This window comes from Liolophura sinensis, chromosome 9, assembly GCF_032854445.1.
Source record: "Liolophura sinensis isolate JHLJ2023 chromosome 9, CUHK_Ljap_v2, whole genome shotgun sequence".
Classification (NCBI taxonomy): Eukaryota; Metazoa; Mollusca; class Polyplacophora; order Chitonida; family Chitonidae; genus Liolophura; species Liolophura sinensis.
In genome coordinates, this window is record NC_088303.1 from 11828006 (window position 1) to 11844741 (window position 16736).

The 16736-nt window shown below is 40.3% G+C and overlaps 2 protein-coding genes and 1 long non-coding RNA gene across 3 annotated transcripts; all 3 read left to right on the forward strand.

The window, feature by feature from the left end:
* Window positions 1-842: 842 nt before the first annotated feature.
* Window positions 843-4030, forward strand: LOC135475599 (peroxidase-like protein 3). The gene is made up of 6 exons (XM_064755525.1): window positions 843-852; window positions 1506-1607; window positions 1893-1985; window positions 2233-2941; window positions 3208-3377; window positions 3921-4030. The coding sequence occupies exons 1-6, from the start codon at window positions 843-845 to the stop codon at window positions 4028-4030; spliced, it is 1194 nt and encodes a 397-aa protein (XP_064611595.1).
* A 5050-nt stretch (window positions 4031-9080) lies between these two features.
* Window positions 9081-10198, forward strand: LOC135475087 (uncharacterized). The gene is made up of 3 exons (XR_010445023.1): window positions 9081-9170; window positions 9616-9739; window positions 10091-10198. It is a non-coding gene; the product is annotated as an uncharacterized LOC135475087 (long non-coding RNA).
* Window positions 10199-10799: 601 nt separating this feature from the next.
* On the forward strand, window positions 10800-14975 carry LOC135475600 (peroxidase-like protein 3). Its single transcript, XM_064755526.1, has 8 exons — window positions 10800-10977; window positions 11506-11551; window positions 11818-11936; window positions 12277-12378; window positions 12664-12756; window positions 13004-13712; window positions 13979-14148; window positions 14866-14975. The coding sequence occupies exons 1-8, from the start codon at window positions 10800-10802 to the stop codon at window positions 14973-14975; spliced, it is 1527 nt and encodes a 508-aa protein (XP_064611596.1).
* The last annotated feature ends 1761 nt before the right edge of the window (window positions 14976-16736 follow it).

The following is a 16736-nucleotide window of genomic DNA, read 5'->3' on the forward strand; positions in this document are numbered from 1 at the left end:
GCTCAAATTTCTGTTCAGATTTAACTGACAGAAACTTTGTCAAACTCTATGTCTGTGGTTTATTAACGTTTTCGGCCTACATTTGTCAGGTGTTGATGGCATGGACGACCAGCCCCGTCAGCAAGGTAAGACCGGGAGGTTACCCAGCGCTAGGGCTGTCAGCCGGGCAGTCCATCAAGGGAACTTTGCGGAGAAGACGGACCGGGATATCAGCTCCATCTTCACATTCTGGGGCCAGTTCATGGCACACATGATTTCTGACAGAGCCGTCGCTACAGGTAACTCGCCGTTGAAGCTTGAAAACCGTTCCACATGAGCATTCCATATTCTGTAGAACAATAATGTTATCCTTTTAGATAACATTGACGTTTTTTATGTGAATACGTGAAATAAAAAGAAGTGAACGCATGTGTTATCATTTATGAGGGTGGCTGCAATTCGCTGTCTTCATGATGTCAAATAACTTGTAACACGAATTGTAAGTGAGTGAGTGAGTACTCAGGGTTTAACGTCGTTTAACAAATTGTAAAGATTAGAGACCTTTAATTTAGAAGTTACCAGCTAAAGGTGTGTGATGTAGCTATGTGCACCTGGAAACCCATGCAGGGAAAGACACTCAGGATAACATGAGAACATTTACACGGTGTAACGCAAATGCGCAATGTACATTCATACTAAGACACTGCTCATTGTTATAGTCAGCCCATGTAACCATCCATTATTGAACTTATCTGGTTTGTTGTGAAAGGAGGTGTTCATTTATGGTTTCTGAGAAAGATATTTATTGTCACGTTTCCATCTGATAGGATACAACAGTACCAGGGTGGACTGCTGCTCGCAAGATGTCCCCACGTAAGTGTCATTGCAGTTTCTCTGAGAATTTCTACACTTACATCCATTTGCCTTTTCTGTGTAAGAAACTCATGTCGTGTACAGAAACTCGATTGCTTCAGACTTGTACTCACATTAGTTTAATTCTTCCACTTGGCTCGCCAAATTCGTTAGAGGGCGACATGATAGAAGGAGAGAATACGTCTCAGCTTGTCGTTAGAGAATTTCTATTTATAGTTGCACGTTGTATGCAAAGAGTTTGTTCATTTGTATCCGTATTTTGCAGACCGCGTTCTGAATGTTTCAACATCGACATTCCGGAAGGGGACCCGTTCAGAAAGGATGGGCGGACCTGTTTGGGATTTTTGAGGTCTATGGAAACAACGACTATGGGATGTGTGACCGGTACAAACTTTTGACTTTCTTCTTTTTCCACCAACTACTAATTACACAGATAATTTATGTGACGCTACGGCCGAAAATATTGTTCACTGGTAACTATAACTTTGGCCTACATCTAATTTTCAATGGACCAATTGAAACATTGTCGGTGGCTGAGTGATACTTTAAACAAACCAAACCCAGGTTAATCGACAAAGTAATGTGTTGAAATTAAATCATTAATCAGCACTTAAATATATTTAGCAGTACATAACTGATTGTATGATGCACAGGTCAAAGGGAGCAGCTGAATCTCGCATCTTCCTACATTGACGGTAGTGCGGTGTACGGGTCAGACAAAGAAAAGGTGGAATATCTGAGAAGGCATCACGGTGGTAAGCTGTTTTATCAAACCACAGTTAAAAAGCGACATATATGATATAAATATATATGAATAGCCATTGATACTTACGTCAAAATGAAAACGACAAAATATTCGCCAAGTTTAATAATAACAGCATTCAGCTTTCGAGAGAAATAATCAGAAATGTATCTTGCTTGAAGAACCTGGCACACTATGGATACGGTTGTTGATCAATGGTTTAAATATATTTTGAGCACCTCCTCTACCCAGTGTTGTGTTATTACATAATATGCGCCACCTGGCTTACATTATGCAGGCGAGCTGTGGACGTCTGAACCGAATGAGCTTCCACATAAGTCCCATCCCAATGCGATCGCCGAAAAGATGGGATTGGCCTTTGCACGAGCAGGTAAGTCAACAAACCTCTTTTACATCACAGGAAGCTATGTTTATATGTTTTCCAGCACCATTAAAAATTCGTTGGACAAAAATTCGTCTGCGTATAATACTGGATATCGTTTTTTCCCAATGTTACGTTTTACAAGTGGGCACTTAATCAGTTAGGGCCATCTAACTACTAATTTACGAAAATGGTAACTCATTAAACGGTCTAAAGAGACGCTTGAGAGTACTATATTGTACTTTTCTACAAACAGGTGACCCTAGAGCACCGGAAGTACCCATGCTGACAGGAATCCACACGATATGGCTGAGAGAACACAACCGTATTGCTCGTGAGCTGGCCGTTATCAACCGGTTCTGGGATGACGAAAAGCTGTATCAGGAGTCGAGGAGAATTGCCGTGGCTTTAATCCAGCACATCACCTACAGCGAGTGGTTGCCAGTTCTGCTAGGCCCAGCCATAGTCAAGGACTACGATCTTCTCCCACGGGTCTCTGGATTCTACACAGAGTATGATCCCGCAGTGGACGCCTCCACCACTAACGTCGTATCCACTGCAGCGTTCCGCTTCGGTCATTCACTGGTCACCGCCTCCTTTCCTTTATGTAAAAAGGACTTCACACAAGGTAGCTCTCCTGCCTTGAAGCTAGGGGATATGTTCTTCCGGTCTAACCAATACCTGCTGCATGAACAGGGCCTAATGAGAGGGCTGTTGACAAAGCCCGTGGCTTCCATGGATGCCATCGTCACCAACGATCTAACCAACAAACTGTTCAAAACTCATCAGGGAAACGGTGGTGATCTGGTAGCGTTCAATATCCAGAGAGGCAGAGATCACGGACTTCCCTCGTACAACTCTTGGAGGACTTTCACTGGTCTGCCCTCGGCGTCTTCCTTTACAGGGGCGGGCGGATTTGTGGACATCCCCGAGGACACCGTTCAGGCGCTGGCCAGTGTTTATGGGTGAGTCTCCAGGGTGGAATGTTAAACGTTCTGTGGTAATCAATCATACATGTTCCGTTGGAAAGTAAATCAGAATAATACGAATGAGGCTTAGAACAGTATTTTAGTAACTCATTACTAATAAATTACTAAAAACACCGGGCCTAACAATTACTAATGAGCTACTTAAAGTTTGCTACGGTCGTTCTATCCTTTTTACTTCAAGAACTAAATTCGAAAAGATTCGCTTTAGCGGTTGTTTTAAAGTGGATGTAATATATTTTCAGTCACCCCGATGACGTGGACATCTGGACGGGGGGTGTCTCGGAGAGGCCTGTGCCAGGAGGTTTGTTAGGTCCGGCGTTTTCACACCTTCTGGCCCGTCAATTCAGCCGTTACCGACAGGGGGATAGGTTTTGGTATGAGACGTCGGAGGAGCCCCAAGGTTTTACAGCCGGTGAGTTACCATACTACTTTTACCATGTATGCGACCGTTTGTGAATATTTTTAATTCATGTAGTTAGTCAGTTTGTTATGGTTTTAGTTAAAGGTTTTGTTTGTAAGCTGCATTTGAATTATTAATGTAACGATGTTATGGTTAAAGGATTGGTTTTGCATACCAAGCGGGTGAGTTACCATACTACTTGTACCATGTATGCGACCGTTTGTGAAATTAGACAGAATGTTATGGTTTTAGTTGAAGGCTCTGTTTGTAAGCTGCATTTGAATTATTAGAATAACGATGTTATGGTTAAAGTATTGGTGTAAGAATATCAGCATCGATTTGCAGCCTTGAGTCGTTTTGACCGTTGATATATTGTACACGAATGAGCAGCGTTACCTTAGGGGCAGACCCTTAAAACGGGAGCTCTGAGATTTGCACTGTCAAGTAATTATTAACACAGTAATATAACGTTCATGTCATCTTATTCCTTACTCTCATCTAATCCAAGAAGCATAGCACCAGTAATAAAAAATGTGTTTTTTTTCGTGTTTTCAGCTCAGCTGAAGCAGATCCGCATGATGACCTTTGCCCGTATTATGTGCAACAGCTTTGACGTGGACATGATCCAGCCACAGGCATTCCGCATGGCATCAGCTAAAGGGTAAACACCTTTGATTTTATAGGTGCTCAAAAACATTTCACTAAAACCCTTTGAAGAAACCAGCATTTTATTAGTCTGCTATGAGTCTGTATTTATGGCATGTAATATTGGTCAGTGGTTCGATAACAAATACTCCAAGCCAAATATGGTTTTGGCTTTTCATAACTGTTCAATGTGTATTGGATCTGATAATAATGCCCACATTCTGGTGGTGCGAAATTACCACATAGGACCCGATGTGCTTGTTTTTTTTTCTAAATCTCCGAATCACAGGGAAAGTAACCGAAGAACATTCGTTGGAATAGAGTTGTTCAGATCTTCCACAACTGGACCTGTCACTTTGGTGATATTAGATGTCAATGGTCCTTTAAGAAATGTAATGGCTTTGAACACTGGACTGTAAAGGAGAGAATCACACGTATACCGAATAACACATTACACATCGTACGTGTAAATATCACATCTGAACGACTGTTTCTGTGAAACTGTTTTTCCTTCAGGTCATCTTAACTTCACGCCTCTTCGCTTTAACGTTGACTCATTGTGAACCCAGCTAGTATGCCAAACAGTGACTGTTTTAGTATTTGTATTAGTATTTGCTGTCTTATTGTCTAAACTAGCTGTAATCACATACTGTGATGATATGTGGGTGTTTGATTAGACATTTAAAGAAAACTATGTAAATATTGTATATATGTTTACTAAAATGTTTACAGTAGTGATAAAATTGTATATAGAGAGAATATGGTGCATCTAAATTATATGTATGTTTGATCATTAAATCATGTTTTATACAAATTTGTTACATTTTGATACATTTTAAAATATAGAATAAATATGAAATACTGGCATTTTGTTTCTTGTTATACTGTGCCAAAGAGAGCGCCTAGAGAGATGACACACGCTGCACTGAAAACACCAGCGACGTCAGTGACTTCACCTTGTTGTCTGGTTGAGTCTTTTGTGGTCATTTCCCCTCGATCTCACGAATGTGGTTGCCATGACTTCACCTCCTTCTCATGCTGGTTTCCGTTCTGGTCGTAACTTGGAAGGTCTGTCAGCAACCCACGGATGTCCGTGGGCTTCCCCTGTGCATTGTTAGGCTCCCTCCCACTGGCCGTCGTTGTTTAAGTGAAATATTCTTGAGCAGGGCGTAAAAGACGAATAAATATTTAAAAATACGAATGCCGCTTTAACTAAAAAACAATTTCGTGTTAAGACGTTATGGCTTTTACCTCGTTTTTTTTACGCTTCAAGGGTGCAGCGTACAGTTTGGAATGGGGATGACCGGGTTTGGCAAGAGTACCGACTATACATATCCCTAAAATGGCAGAAATCTGACATACAATCCTCAGGTATCTGACCAGAACACAAAATGATATCTGTTAGTTTTTATCCAGTATGTATGTCCCAGGGTCAGTCAGGAATAGAGAAAATTACAATGCAGATAAATTACCCTTACCTAACGAATGTTTTACAGTGAAGTAATAACCCGCATTTAGGCATAAAAGATATGCATGATTGATATGAAATCACGAGAATAACGCACCACCGTGAACTCCTAAAGCGCCTTTGTTCATTCATTCCTTCTTTTATTTCACTCCTGCCACCCAAGATGGCACCACAGGTGAACACGTAAATTTACATTGATAACGGAAAAGAATAGCAAATATGACACATTATCTTTGGCAAATCCTTGCACTTTGGATATTCATCCCCAAATGCTGTTGGTTTCGCAATTTTTAGTTAACCGCTCACGCCTATCCTATTTGAACCATCTTTCCTACTGACTTGGTAAGTGGTGTTTACTGGCTCTGTTTGGATAATAGATTACGTTCATTTGAGACAAAATTCGACAAATAGAACTCAAATTCAAAATTTATTTTCAATATTTTGTAACATCATTAGATATATTGACGTGTCAGTTTTGTCGAAACATTCGCAGTAGGGGTTACCTGCTGGTGGTTTGGGGTGGGTAGGGTAACAATGTCAGCGGGTTATGGCGGAATACCTGAGAACATATCCGCGAGCAGGTAGGGGTTAACGATGTCACTCAGTGACTTGCAGAAGGCCTCTCAGACAAGGTTATAATCCCACTGATTAACAAATTGTAATCAGGAAAGTCCTGCAGTGATTATCCGGTGTCTAAATCTAATCCTTTATGGAAATACTCCTGGTCAGGGGTTCACATTTTCTAAATAAACTCTATTAACAAGAGGATTGTATTAATAAACTTTTCCGGGTGGACACGTAACCTAGTTAAACGAGTACAGTCAGCACGTTGTCACTAACAATGCGCTTATCACTTAATAAATATGAAATAAATTAATATATAGGCCTTCTGTACAATAACAAGTACATATGTTTTACAAAACGCTTCCACAAACATGTCTTCCCTATAATTTCATTAACAAATCAACAAGTTTGAAAATATATGCAACCTAGTTTTTGTCTCAAACTTGATATAGTTTAAATGGAAATCACGGAAACAAAACAGTCATGAAAGTCATGAAAGTGCTATTTATTAACCACGTGGATCTCAAAGCAATAGGTGAGGCAAGGAAAACTAGTTTATTACTATCCTACATACAAGGTTTCAATATGAAAGAGAACACAGTTCTATGAAGTAATAGTTCAAATGACTTTTGTAGATTGTTATTTGCTGTGGTGATGAATGAGTGACCGGTGTCTTTCTTCATAATTGGAATTATTCAGCATTTTTCAGTTGTAATCGTTTTATACAATTCTGGCTGCTTCATTCTCTTATCCACAGTCGCTATGAAAACAACTTTAGCTTATGCACATCTTGTGGAACTAGTATGTTGGCTGTGGTGCCTAATTATGTGTAAGTCAGTGGAGTACAAGCAGATATTAAAAATATAAGGCCTATTATATGAACAGAGCTGAGCAAATTCGTTCCTTAATATTAATGTTTTCTATATTTCACTGTATTCTTCTAAGAGCTAATTCTTTAAGAGATTTTTTTATAGAGAAAGTCCTGCTGATAAATGCCAGTTAACATGTATAACCACAGGTATATGTTCTAGTCCTACTTAAATGCGATTAAACTCTTTTAGAGGGAAAATCCTCTTTAAAAGAATTCAGGTATATGAAAGAAAATGATTGAAGTGACTGAAGTGGAAGAAAAGAAGCAATAATATTTTTGTTGCAAAGAGGATAATCCGCTCGTAGTCAGGAGTAATTGGTTAGATCTAGTTAAAGGTAAACCCTTGACATTTGAGGAATGAAATGAGAATCGGAGGGTGGGGTGGTGGAGTAGAAGGGACAGGGGTAGTGGGTGAGATGTTACATATGTCAAAAGACTCACACACGTTTCCCATTTTAAAATATGTTAAGAAATTACTGTCTAATTATACAAATGGTCATAGATATTAGTATAGGTCGACCGCATTTTTAATTCCAGTACAAACAGACAATACACATTTAACTGTAGTTATATACTTCTATAGTTTAGCTTTAAGCTAGAAGAAAAAGACTCATTATTTTTATTAAAATTGATACAGTAACTGTGTGGCTTACCATTTGAATGGATTAGTATGCATTTGAAGGGTTTGTTAATACTGATCTCAGACCACTAGCCAAAATCTTGGATTATTTTACTAATTACAGTAATTCAGTTTTATACCAAATATATTTCTTGAAAATGTAACCAATGGATTATCACTCAATAATCCATGTATTGCCTGAACTCGACAATAAGTGTATGGCAAGTAAAATGGGAACTCTCACTGACCCCTCCCGCCGCCCGCTCTTCCCCTACCTACAAATCCCTACCCCCAAGGGCACATCCTGTGACGTCACCTCAGGTGAGAGGATATATAACCTTCCAGTTCTGCTGATATTCCACATCACCTCCCACAATTTGAACGGAGAACACCACCAGCGATATTTAGCAAGGGATAGAGAAGCAGCGACCGAAAATGAGGTAAGTGATCATTTTGGGTCAACTCGACATAAATCTTTGCTAAGTTAATAAGTAAAACCATGGATGAATTGTGCTTACGTTTTGGCACATTTTTAAGGCTTTCTAAAGCAGCATTTCATTGTACATATGTTTGTTTCATTGTACATATGTTAAGATGAACCGCATTCCTGTGTTAAATGCCGATCCACCGGAAACCAAAGGGTTTTCCATCTGGTTACGCAAGGTCGATTACCCTGCTCAACATGGTAGACGTCAGTGAAAAGGGATAGAATATAAATTCACCTGTTTCTTACTTCATGTGTACCATCTCTTGTTTTGTTCCAGGTTCCCAGTTGTGTGTCTGATCAGTATCGTTTGTGGATTGCTTACGGTAAAATTTAATGTCTACATCTGAATCTGTAACAAATTATACCAGAAAGAACTGTCCCTATTTATGAAATGCCATTGACTCGGGGTCACGATAATAGAAGGACTCTAGGGAAAGCACTGATATTAGAGACGAGGCTCTAATATCAGTTAGAGCCGAGAATTTGTTAATACCGCAACGGTTTTCGAACCAGCCACCTATTTATTCGTCACAGGAATTGCACAACAGTAATAGTGTTGTCCTGATTTAGGATTGTAATAACTGGGAATAGCTCATGTCCAAGTGCTCAGAATTAAGCAGGACCACTCCTGGGCCCAGTTTCACAAAGCGTACGACATTTTTTTAATCGTATATTTGTTGTACGATATTTTGTACGTAACAATTACTGTACCATCTTTGTAAAACTGGGCACTTGTTCCGAACCTGAACACAGGTCATTTCTGTCTGAGGCACTAGATGATACAGTATTATTCGATGGCGAGTCATAATAAGATAACTGCATTATGCAATGGCACTTACAATAGTTTAACACATTTTGGAGAGTTACTTATCCTCTCCAGACACCATCTTGTACTTTTACTCAACCACGCTATCCCGTCCCTAACGAAAATGAAACGACCTTAGGTGAGATTGGGTGTGTACACAGCGAGTGTGATTACGCGACTTAGTCCTTTTCAACAGAATATTGTTTATAGTTTCGAAGCCGTAAACAAAAACGCTTATTGCAGAGATGCCAGGCTGTGAACTTCGGGACGACCAAGAGGCTTATCGACATTGCCAGAAGAACGTCTGCCAAAGAAGACGCTTTATACCAGCTCAGATTCCAAAACGGTATGTGACCTTGGCAGATGATGTCACTGATTTGTCGTCCATGTGAGGTTTATTTACAACCAGGGAATGAAACTGTTTTTCTCAACAGCGATACTCCATTTATATTGAATAATGCCTTTGTCTTTCTTCTCTTCTATGACGTGTTTTGCCCTAAAATTTTATTCATGGAACCAAAACGTCTATCTGAGTAGAGATTGCCCACAGACACTGTGTTAAACTGTATTCAATGGCTCGTTTCCGATTTCTCTTCCAGTTTTTTTGACTACAATTATAATTAGTATTAGTTAGCAGAAGATTTTAGAAACATTTGTGAGACGTATGGTGTCTAAGATCTTTCTGCCAATTATATTTATCTTGGCTGATTTTCGCTGAGCACTAGGATTTGAAAAACCCGCCTTAGCGCAAAATGCAGATTGTATTACTAAGTTGGATATTTCATTCGCAGGAGTTGATAAGAGGACTGAGGATTTCAAAACCATAGAAGCAGCAATGTTTGAAGAGACACCGGAACATGCTTTGGAGATCAACAGACAGAGCAGACTGGTTAACTGGATATCTTTTCTAATCAGGTACTCAAGGTGATCAGGTCGTTAAGGTCTTGATATGCATCCAGAAATGTGAGGAATAAAAATCAGCTCGCATTTTTCAAGATGCAAAAATATTTTTTTGAAATCTAAGGTTTATGCTGTATCTTCACACGTGGTATGGTTGCTGCAATAACACAATAACATAATAGTGTGCACAACCAGTATCAAGACTGACAGCTATGCTTGGCTTCACTTTTCATTTGCGTATAAATGTAAGTTCTCAAAAGGTATTGTAATGTTACATAACACTTCATCATCAACCACACGCTCTTGATTTCTACATGCAAATAACTATCGACCTAATAATTAGAAGTTACAAATACAATTTTGCAGGAGGGAGAAAGTCAACGCCACGGTGAGAGAGATCATTGACTTTGCCAAACTTCCCAAACACTTGGACACTGTTTACTGCCCATATGAGTTTTCCGAGAAATGTACGAGATCCAAATACCGGTCTGTGGACGGAAGCTGCAACAATCTGCAGCAGCCGCTGCGAGGAGCAAGCTTTACTCCATTCGCCAGAGAGATGCTTGCCGAATACGAAACAAGTAAGCATATGTATTTCACGGGCAGCAGTATGAGCCAGGAGTGCTGTAGTTCCAATCAAATAATTGTGTTGTTTTCTTTGGCCCCACAACAAGTGTATATTATTTGACTGGTTTACGCTGTATTCAAAATTTTTCAATTATACATCGCCGGCTCAGATTATGGTGGGAGAAAGATATACCCACAAAGTTAGTTACGTTCTCGTCTAAGGCGAAACCATCGACTTTATCTGGTTCTGTCTCGTCAAATAGTTCGTGTCGCCAACGGATTACAGAAGTATGCCATTGTTGTAAGACACTGTGCAATTCGACTTGCGAAAATAGAGAGGTATGCCAGAGACTTCCATTTGCATTAGAACTTTACAGTGAACTTTTCTCTTGTTTCATGCCAGCTGTCGCTCAAATTTCTGTTCAGATTTAACTGACAGAAACTTTGTCAAACTCTCTGTCTGTGGGTTATTAACGTTTCCGGCCTACATTTGTCAGGTGTTGATGGCATGGACGACCAGCCCCGTCAGCAAGGTAAGACCGGGAGGTTACCCAGCGCCAGGGCTGTCAGCCGGGCAGTCCATCAAGGGAACTCTGCGGAGAAGACGGACCGGGATATCAGCTCCATCTTCACATTCTGGGGTCAGTTCATGGCACACATGATTTCTGACAGAGCCGTCGCTACAGGTAACTCGCCGTTGAAGCTTGAAAACCGTTCCACATGAGCATTCCATATTCTGTAGAACAATAATGTTATCCTTTTAGATAACATTGACGTGTTTTATGTGAATACGTGAAATAAAAAGAAGTGAACGCATGTGTTATCATTTATGAGGGTGGCTGCAATTCGCTGTCTTTATGATGTCAAGTAACTTGTAACACGAATTGTAAGTGAGTGAGTGAGTACTCAGGGTTTAACGTCGTTTAACAAATTGTAAAGATTAGAGACCTTTAATTTAGAAGTTACCAGCTAAAGGTGTGTGATGTAGCTATGTGCACCTGGATGCCCATGGAGGGACAGACAGTTAGGAAAACATGAAAACACTTACACGGTGTAACGCAAATACGCAGAGTACATCCATGCTAAGACACTGCTCATTGTTATAGTCAGCCCATGTAACCATCCATTATTGAACTTATTTGGTTTATTGTCAAAGTAGGAGTTCAGTCATAGTTTCTGAGAAAGATGTTTAATGTCACATTTCCATCTGATAGGATACAACAGTACCAGGGTGGACTGCTGCTCGCAAGATGTCCCCACGTAAGTGTCATTGCAGTTTCTCTGAGGATTTCTACACTTACATCCATTTGCCTTTTCTGTGTAAGGAACTCATGTCGTGTACAGAAACTCGATTGCTTCAGACTTGTACTCAAATTAGTTTAATATTTCCACTTGGCTCCCCAAAATCGTTAGAGGGCGACATGATAGAAGGAGAGAATGCATCTCAGCTTGTCGTTAGAGAATTTCTATGTATAGTTGCACGTTGTATGCAAAGAGTTTGTTCATTTTTATCTGTATTTTTGCAGACCTCGTTCTGAATGTTTCAACATCGACATTCCGGAAGGGGACCCGTTCAGAAAGGATGGGCGGACCTGTTTGGGATTTTTGAGGTCTATGGAAACAACGACTATGGGATGTGTGACCGGTACAAACTTTTGACTTTCTTTTTTACAAGTATAACACTAGTTCATTTTACTCTTGTGGAAGATGCACTTTCGATATGGGTACGGCATTCTTCTTTTTCCACCAACTACTAATTACACAGATAATTTATGTGACGCTACGGCCGAAAATATTGTTCACTGGTATCTATAACTTTGGCCTACATCTAATTTTCAATGGACCAATTGAAACAATGTCAGTGGCTGAGTGATACTTTAAACAAACCAAACCCAGGCTAATCGACAAAGTAATGTGTTTAGAATGAATCATTAATCAGCACTTAAATATATTTAGCAGTACATAACTGATTGTATGATGCACAGGTCAAAGGGAGCAGCTGAATCTCGCATCTTCCTACATTGACGGTAGTGCGGTGTACGGGTCAGACAAAGAAAAGGTGGAATATCTGAGAAGGCATCACGGTGGTAAGCTGTTTTATCAAACCACAGTTAAAAAGCGACATATATGATATAAATATATATGAATAGCCATTGATACTTACGTCAAAATGAAAACGACAAAATATTCGCCAAGTTTAATAATAACAGCATTCAGCTTTCGAGAGAAATAATCAGAAATGTATCTTGCTTGAAGAACCTGGCACACTATGGATACGGTTGTTGATCAATGGTTTAAATATATTTTGAGCACCTCCTCTACCCAGTGTTGTGTTATTACATAATATGCGCCACCTGGCTTACATTATGCAGGCGAGCTGTGGACGTCTGAACCGAATGAGCTTCCACATAAGTCCCATCCCAATGCGATCGCCGAAAAGATGGGATTGGCCTTTGCACGAGCAGGTAAGTCAACAAACCTCTTTTACATCACAGGAAGCTATGTTTATATGTTTTCCAGCACCATTAAAAATTTGTTGGACAAAACTTCGTCTGCGTATAATACTGGATATCGTTTTTTCCCAATGTTACGTTTTACAAGTGGGCACTTAATCAGTTAGGGCCATCTAACTACTAATTTACGAAAATGGTAACTCGTTAAACGGTCTAAAGAGACGCTTGAGAGTACTATATTGTACTTTTCTACAAACAGGTGATCCTAGAGCACCGGAAGTACCCATGCTGACAGGAATCCACACGATATGGCTGAGAGAACACAACCGTATTGCTCGTGAGCTGGCCGTTATCAACCGGTTCTGGGATGACGAAAAGCTGTATCAGGAGTCGAGGAGAATCGTCGCGGCTTTAATCCAGCACATCACCTACAGCGAGTGGTTGCCAGTTCTGCTTGGCCCAGCCATAGTCAAGGACTACGATCTTCTCCCACGGGTCTCTGGATTCTACACAGAGTATGATCCCGCAGTGGACGCCTCCACCACTAACGTCGTATCCACTGCAGCGTTCCGCTTCGGTCATTCACTCATCACCGCCTCCTTTCCTTTATGTAAAAAGGACTTCACACAAGGTAGCTCTCCTGCCTTGAAGCTAGGGGATATGTTCTTCCGGTCTAACCAATACCTGTTGCATGAACAGGGCCTAATGAGAGGGCTGTTGACAAAGCCCGCGGCTTCCATGGATGCCATCGTCACCAACGATCTAACCAACAAACTATTCAAAACTCATCAGGGAAACGGTGGTGATCTGGTAGCGTTCAATATCCAGAGAGGCAGAGATCACGGACTTCCCTCGTACAACTCTTGGAGGACTTTCACTGGTCTGCCCTCGGCGTCTTCCTTTACAGGGGCGAGCGGATTTGTGGACATCCCCGAGGACACCGTTCAGGCGCTGGCCAGTGTTTATGGGTGAGTCTCCAGGGTGGAATGTTAAACGTTCTGTGGTAATCAATCATACATGTTCCGTTGGAAAGTAAATCAGATTAACACGAATGGGGCTTAGAACAGTATTTTAGTAACTCATTACTAATAAGTTACTAAAAACACCGGGCCTAACAATTACTAATGAGCTACTTAAAGTTTGCTACGGTCGTTCTATCCTTTTTACTTCAAGAAGTAAATTCGAAAAGATTCGCTTCAGCGGTTGTTTTAAAGTGGATGTAATATATTTTCAGTCACCCCGATGACGTGGACATCTGGACGGGGGGTGTCTCGGAGAGGCCTGTGCCAGGAGGTTTGTTAGGCCCGGTGTTTTCACACCTTCTGGCCCGTCAGTTCAGCCGTTACCGACAGGGGGATAGGTTTTGGTATGAGACATCGGAGGAGCCCCAAGGTTTTACAGCCGGTGAGTTACCATACTACTTTTACCATGTATACGACCGTTTGTGAAATTAGACAGAATATTATGGTTTTAGTTGAAGGCTCTGTTTGTAAGCTGCATTTGAATTATTAGAATAACGATGTTATGGTTAAAGTATTGGTGTTAGAATATCAGCATCGATTTGCAGCCTTGAGTCGTTTTGACCATTGATATATTGTACACGAATGAGGGGCGTTAGCGTAGTTGTAGACCCTTTAAACGGAGGGCTCTGAGATTTGCACTGTCAAGTAATTATTTTCCCAGCAGTATAACATTCATGTCATCTTAACCCTTACCCTCATCTAATCTTCGGGACCGGTAGATCCAAGATCAATCCTTGATTGAGTCACACCTAAGACTTTAAAAGAGGAAGTTGTAACTTCCTCGCCTGGCGTTTAGCATAAAGGGGATAGTGCAGCGACTGGTTGACCCGTATCAGTATAATGTCTCGGGCGGGGCAACTTACTTGCCTTCGGTAAGTCGTCTCAGTGAAGCAGCGCTAAATAAAAGAGCGGTGGAAATCCGTCCTGCAACAAGGAGGCACATTACACGTACATGCACCCTAATGATTCCTTCGTCGTCATATGACTGAAAAATTGTTGAGTACGACGTTAAACCCCAAGCACTCACTCACTCACTCATCTAATCCAAGAAGCATAGCACCAGTAATAAAAAAATATGTTTTTTTTTTCCTGTTTTTAGCTCAGCTGAAGCAGATCCGCATGATGACCTTTGCCCGTATTATGTGCAACAGCTTTGACGTGGACATGATCCAGTCACAGGCATTCCGCATGGCATCAACTAAAGGGTAAATGAAAGAATATTTCACTTAAACAAATAATTGTTCAATGTGTATTGGATCTGATAATAATGCCCATATTCTGGTGGTACGAAATTACCACATAGGACCTAATGTGCTTGTATTTTTTTTCTAAATCTCCGAATCACAGGGAAAGTAACAGAAGACCATTCTTTAGAACAGAATTAGAGTAGTCTTCTTGCGAAAATCTTAACAATGATTTTGTTTCTTTCAGAAATGAAAGGATGTCTTGTTCAGATCTTCCACAACTGGACCTGTCACTTTGGTGAGATCTGATGTCAAGGTTCCTTTAGGAAATGTGATCGCTTTGAACACTGGACTGTGAAGGAGAGAATCACACGTATACCGAATAACACATTACACATCGTACGTGTAATTTTCACATCTGAACGACTGTTTCTGTGAAACTGTTTTTCCATCAGATGATCTTAACTTCACGCCTCTTCGCTTTAACGTTGACTCATTGTGAACCCAGCTAGTATTCCAAACAGTGACTGTTTTAGTATTTGTATTAGTATTTGCTGTCTTATTGTCTAAACTAGCTGTTATCACATACTGTGATTATATGTGGGTGTTTGATTAGACATTTAAAGGAAACTATGTAAATATTGTATATATGTTTACTAAAATGTTCACAGTAGTAATGGAATTGTATATAGAGAGAATATGGTGCATCTAAATTATATTTATGTTTGATCATTAAATCATGTTTTATACAAATTTGTTAAATTTTGATACATTTTAAAATATAGAGTAAATATGAAATACTGGCATTTTGTTTCTGGTTATACTGTGCGATGGAGAGCGCCAAGAGAGATGACACACGCAGCACTGAAAACACCAGCGACGTCAGTGACTTCACCGTGTCGTCTGATTGAGTCTTTTGTGGTCATTTCCCCTCGATCTCACGAATGTGGTTGCCGTGACTTCACCTGCTTCTCATGCTGGTTTCCGTTCTGATCGTAACTTGGAAGGTCTGTCAGCACTGTTAGGCTTCCTCCGACAACAGTGCTGGTCGTCGTTGTTTAAGTGAAATATTCTTGAGCAGGACGTAAAAGGCTAATCAGATAAATAAAAATTGAAAAATAAGGATATTCCTTCAAAGAATGCCGCTTTAACGAAAAAACAATTTCGTGTTTTAAGACGTTAAGGCTTTTACCTCGTTTTTGTACGCTTCAAGGGTGCAGCGTACAATTTGGAATGGGGATAATCGGGTTTGGCAAGGGTACCGACTATACATATCCCTAAAATGGCAGAAATCTGATACACAACCCTCAGGTATCTGACCAATTATAGTGAAAATCTAGCACTTAGTTGCTAAAATGATCTCGTGCAACAGTTTCGCCATTTTTAATTCTTGTCAACGTGCACAATGTGTGCAGAGGCCAAAAGCTAATCCAGAATATCTCAGTATAGACACTAATCCCTCTTTCTGGTCCAGTCCAAGACGAACGTAAAAGTGAATCTGATCAAATTGTGTTTTTGCGGGCTAAATGACGGACTAACTTGATGTGGCCCTTTAAAACATTCACAGTAATAGTGACCTACTTGTAATTTGGCGTTCAGTGGTGTGTCAAAATATGTTGCCTACTGTATTTGTTTTCTATTATGTGATATGGGTACCTCTAATTTTTGATTCTTCCGTTGTGTTTTCTTCACGTATTCTGTATTTTAATGTAAATCGCTAGAAGACGATAGTACATGTACCAACCTCAGGCACATTCAACACTCTATGGGCTGCACAATCACATTT

What these genes read in the sequence shown, in the direction of transcription:
- LOC135475599 (XM_064755525.1), top strand. An exon ending in ATTGGCCTTTGCACGAGCAG is followed by an intron (nt 1,986 to 2,232) that starts GTAAGTCAACAA and finishes TTCTACAAACAG; the next exon opens with GTGACCCTAGAGCACCGGAA. An exon ending in GCCCCAAGGTTTTACAGCCG is followed by an intron (nt 3,378 to 3,920) that starts GTGAGTTACCAT and finishes TCGTGTTTTCAG; the next exon opens with CTCAGCTGAAGCAGATCCGC.
- LOC135475600 (XM_064755526.1), top strand. Translation starts at nt 10,800, where the DNA reads ATGGACGACCAGCCCCGTCAGCAAGGTAAGACCGGGAGGTTACCCAGC. An exon ending in GCGCTGGCCAGTGTTTATGG is followed by an intron (nt 13,713 to 13,978) that starts GTGAGTCTCCAG and finishes ATATATTTTCAG; the next exon opens with TCACCCCGATGACGTGGACA. An exon ending in GCCCCAAGGTTTTACAGCCG is followed by an intron (nt 14,149 to 14,865) that starts GTGAGTTACCAT and finishes TCCTGTTTTTAG; the next exon opens with CTCAGCTGAAGCAGATCCGC.